The following is a 2500-nucleotide window of genomic DNA, read 5'->3' as shown; positions in this document are numbered from 1 at the left end:
CAGCGGGACGAGGCGCGGCAGATCGCCGGCGTGGTGCAGCGCGGCGAGCGGCAGCACACCTTCCGGGTCGGCAGCCTGCTGTTCCGTGCCATCGGCCGGCTGCTGCCGCACCAGATGAAGGCCTTCCACAACCAGGCCGCCATCTTCCCCATAGGTTACCACGCCAACCGCATCTACTGGAGCATGCGCCACAGCAACAGGTAAACTGACGTCAGAGGTCAGAACTCCCAGCATGCTTGGCTTTAGGGCTGGGATCTGTCTCTGCAGGATCACATCATTTCATTCAGAATGGGTTGACACAGGTTTTGGTAGAGCTGGAAGGTTGAGGTTACTTTACTGGTCCCCGTAGGTAAACCAGGTTTACAGTCTGAGAGGCAGGACATCCTTAACCCATATGTGGTCTTCCCATCCACCGTGCACGTTTTATGGTCTATTTTGCCTGTTTACAAAGCATAAAGTAAAAAACGATCACCCAGGTCTGTGTTACATCTTCGTAGCCAACTTTATTCCAACCTATTACCACTAGTTTTACACTTATCTTTGGAATTCATGGTCATTATACCTCATTTATATGAAATTATACCTATTTTCTGAGTTTAAAACCCCTCAGATATTATGAATTGTTTTGACTAATAGTTAAGTAGGGCTGCAACTAACGATTATTTTCATAGTCGATTAATCTGTTGATTATTTTCTCGATTAATCGATTAGTTATTTGATCTATAAAAATAACAAAACATGGTGAAACATGTGGATCAGAGTTTCCCAAAGCCTAAGAGGACGTCCTCAAATGTCTTGTTTTGTCCACAACTCAAAGATCTTCAGTTAACTGTCAGAGGAGAGAAGATACTAGAAGATCTTCACATTTAACAAGCTGGAATCAGAGAAATCTGATTATTTTAATAAAGAAATAAAGAAACGATTAATCGATTATCAAAATAGTTGGCAATTAATTGAATAGTTGACAACTAATCGATTCATCGTTGCAGCTCTATAGTTAAGATCTGAGGGAACGTGTGTTGCTGGATAATCACAGCCTTGTATCGTGCATGGAACCATCCATGTTATTTTGGGGCAATTTGGTTGAAATAAACCCATATTTGTTAGATAGAAACTTTTGAAAAAGAGGGTCAGATTTGACCAGAGGACAACATGAGGGTTAAGACTTTGTAGACCGCCACATAACATGCAACACACCAAACATTAAAACGTATAAAACAGACAGTAGAACACGGATAAGCAACAGTACCTCACCAAAGTGCTTGTGTGTTGTTTGTTTAACAGAGTGATGGCCGCTGGGACAAAACTGTTTTTAAATCTTGTAGTTCTACAACTGGAATTCCCTATACAAAGGGTGTAGGCTATCTTCTGAGATGGCCGTAGCTATCTGCTGTAGTTGTTTAGGTGTAGACTATCCTCTGAGATGGCCGTAGCTATCTGCTGTAGTTGTTTAGGTGTAGACTATCCTCTGAGATGGCCGTAGCTATCTGCTGTAGTTGTTTAGGTGTAGACTATCCTCTGAGATGGCCGTAGCTATCTGCTGTAGTTGTTTAGGTGTAGACTATCCTCTGAGATGGCCGTAGCTATCTGCTGTAGTTATTTAGGTGTAGACTATCCTCTGAGATGGCCGTAGCTATCTGCTGTAGTTATTTAGGTGTAGACTATCTTCTGAGATGGCCGTAGCCATCTGCTGTAGTTATTTAGGTGTAGGCTATCTTCTGAGATGGCCGTAGCTATCTGCTGTAGTTGTTTAGGTGTAGACTATCCTCTGAGATGGCCGTAGCTATCTGCTGTAGTTGTTTAGGTGTAGACTATCTTCTGACATGACCGTAGCTATCTGCTGTAGTTATTTAGGTGTAGACTATCCTCTGAGATGGCCGTAGCTATCTGCTGTAGTTATTTAGGTGTAGACTATCTTCTGAGATGGCCGTAGCCATCTGCTGTAGTTGTTTAGGTGTAGACTATCTTCTGAGATGGCCGTAGCTATCTGCTGTAGTTATTTAGGTGTAGACTATCCTCTGAGATGGCCGTAGCCATCTGCTGTAGTTGTTTAGGTGTAGACTATCTTCTGACATGACCGTAGCTATCTGCTGTAGTTATTTAGGTGTAGACTATCCTCTGAGATGGCCGTAGCCATCTGCTGTAGTTATTTAGGTGTAGACTATCCTCTGAGATGGCCGTAGCTATCTGCTGTAGTTATTTAGGTGTAGACTATCCTCTGAGATGGCCGTAGCTATCTGCTGTAGTTATTTAGGTGTAGACTATCTTCTGAGATGGCCGTAGCCATCTGCTGTAGTTGTTTAGGTGTAGACTATCTTCTGAGATGGCCGTAGCTATCTGCTGTAGTTGTTTAGGTGTAGACTATCTTCTGAGATGGCCGTAGCTATCTGCTGTAGTTGTTTAGGTGTAGACTATCCTCTGAGATGGCCGTAGCTATCTGCTGTAGTTGTTTAGGTGTAGACTATCTTCTGAGATGGCCGTAGCTATCTGCTGTAGTTGT

General features: G+C 43.3%; 1 protein-coding gene across 2 annotated transcripts in view; it reads left to right on the top strand.

The window, feature by feature from the left end:
* LOC118494350 (histone-lysine N-methyltransferase 2C-like) overlaps positions 1-2500 on the top strand; it is a 48319-nt gene that overhangs the window by 35322 nt on the left and 10497 nt on the right. For both annotated transcript variants that reach the window (XM_035998133.1, XM_035998132.1), the window contains exon 32: positions 1-200. This exon is cut by the window's left edge and continues 180 nt beyond it. In XM_035998133.1, coding sequence (XP_035854026.1) covers positions 1-200 — 200 coding nt within the window. The remainder of the gene's footprint in view (positions 201-2500) is intronic.

Source organism: Sander lucioperca, chromosome 23 (genome assembly GCF_008315115.2).
Source record: "Sander lucioperca isolate FBNREF2018 chromosome 23, SLUC_FBN_1.2, whole genome shotgun sequence".
Taxonomy (NCBI): domain Eukaryota; kingdom Metazoa; phylum Chordata; class Actinopteri; order Perciformes; family Percidae; genus Sander; species Sander lucioperca.
Note: the sequence above shows the minus strand (reverse complement) of the source record. Positions and strands in the feature narration are given on the sequence as shown.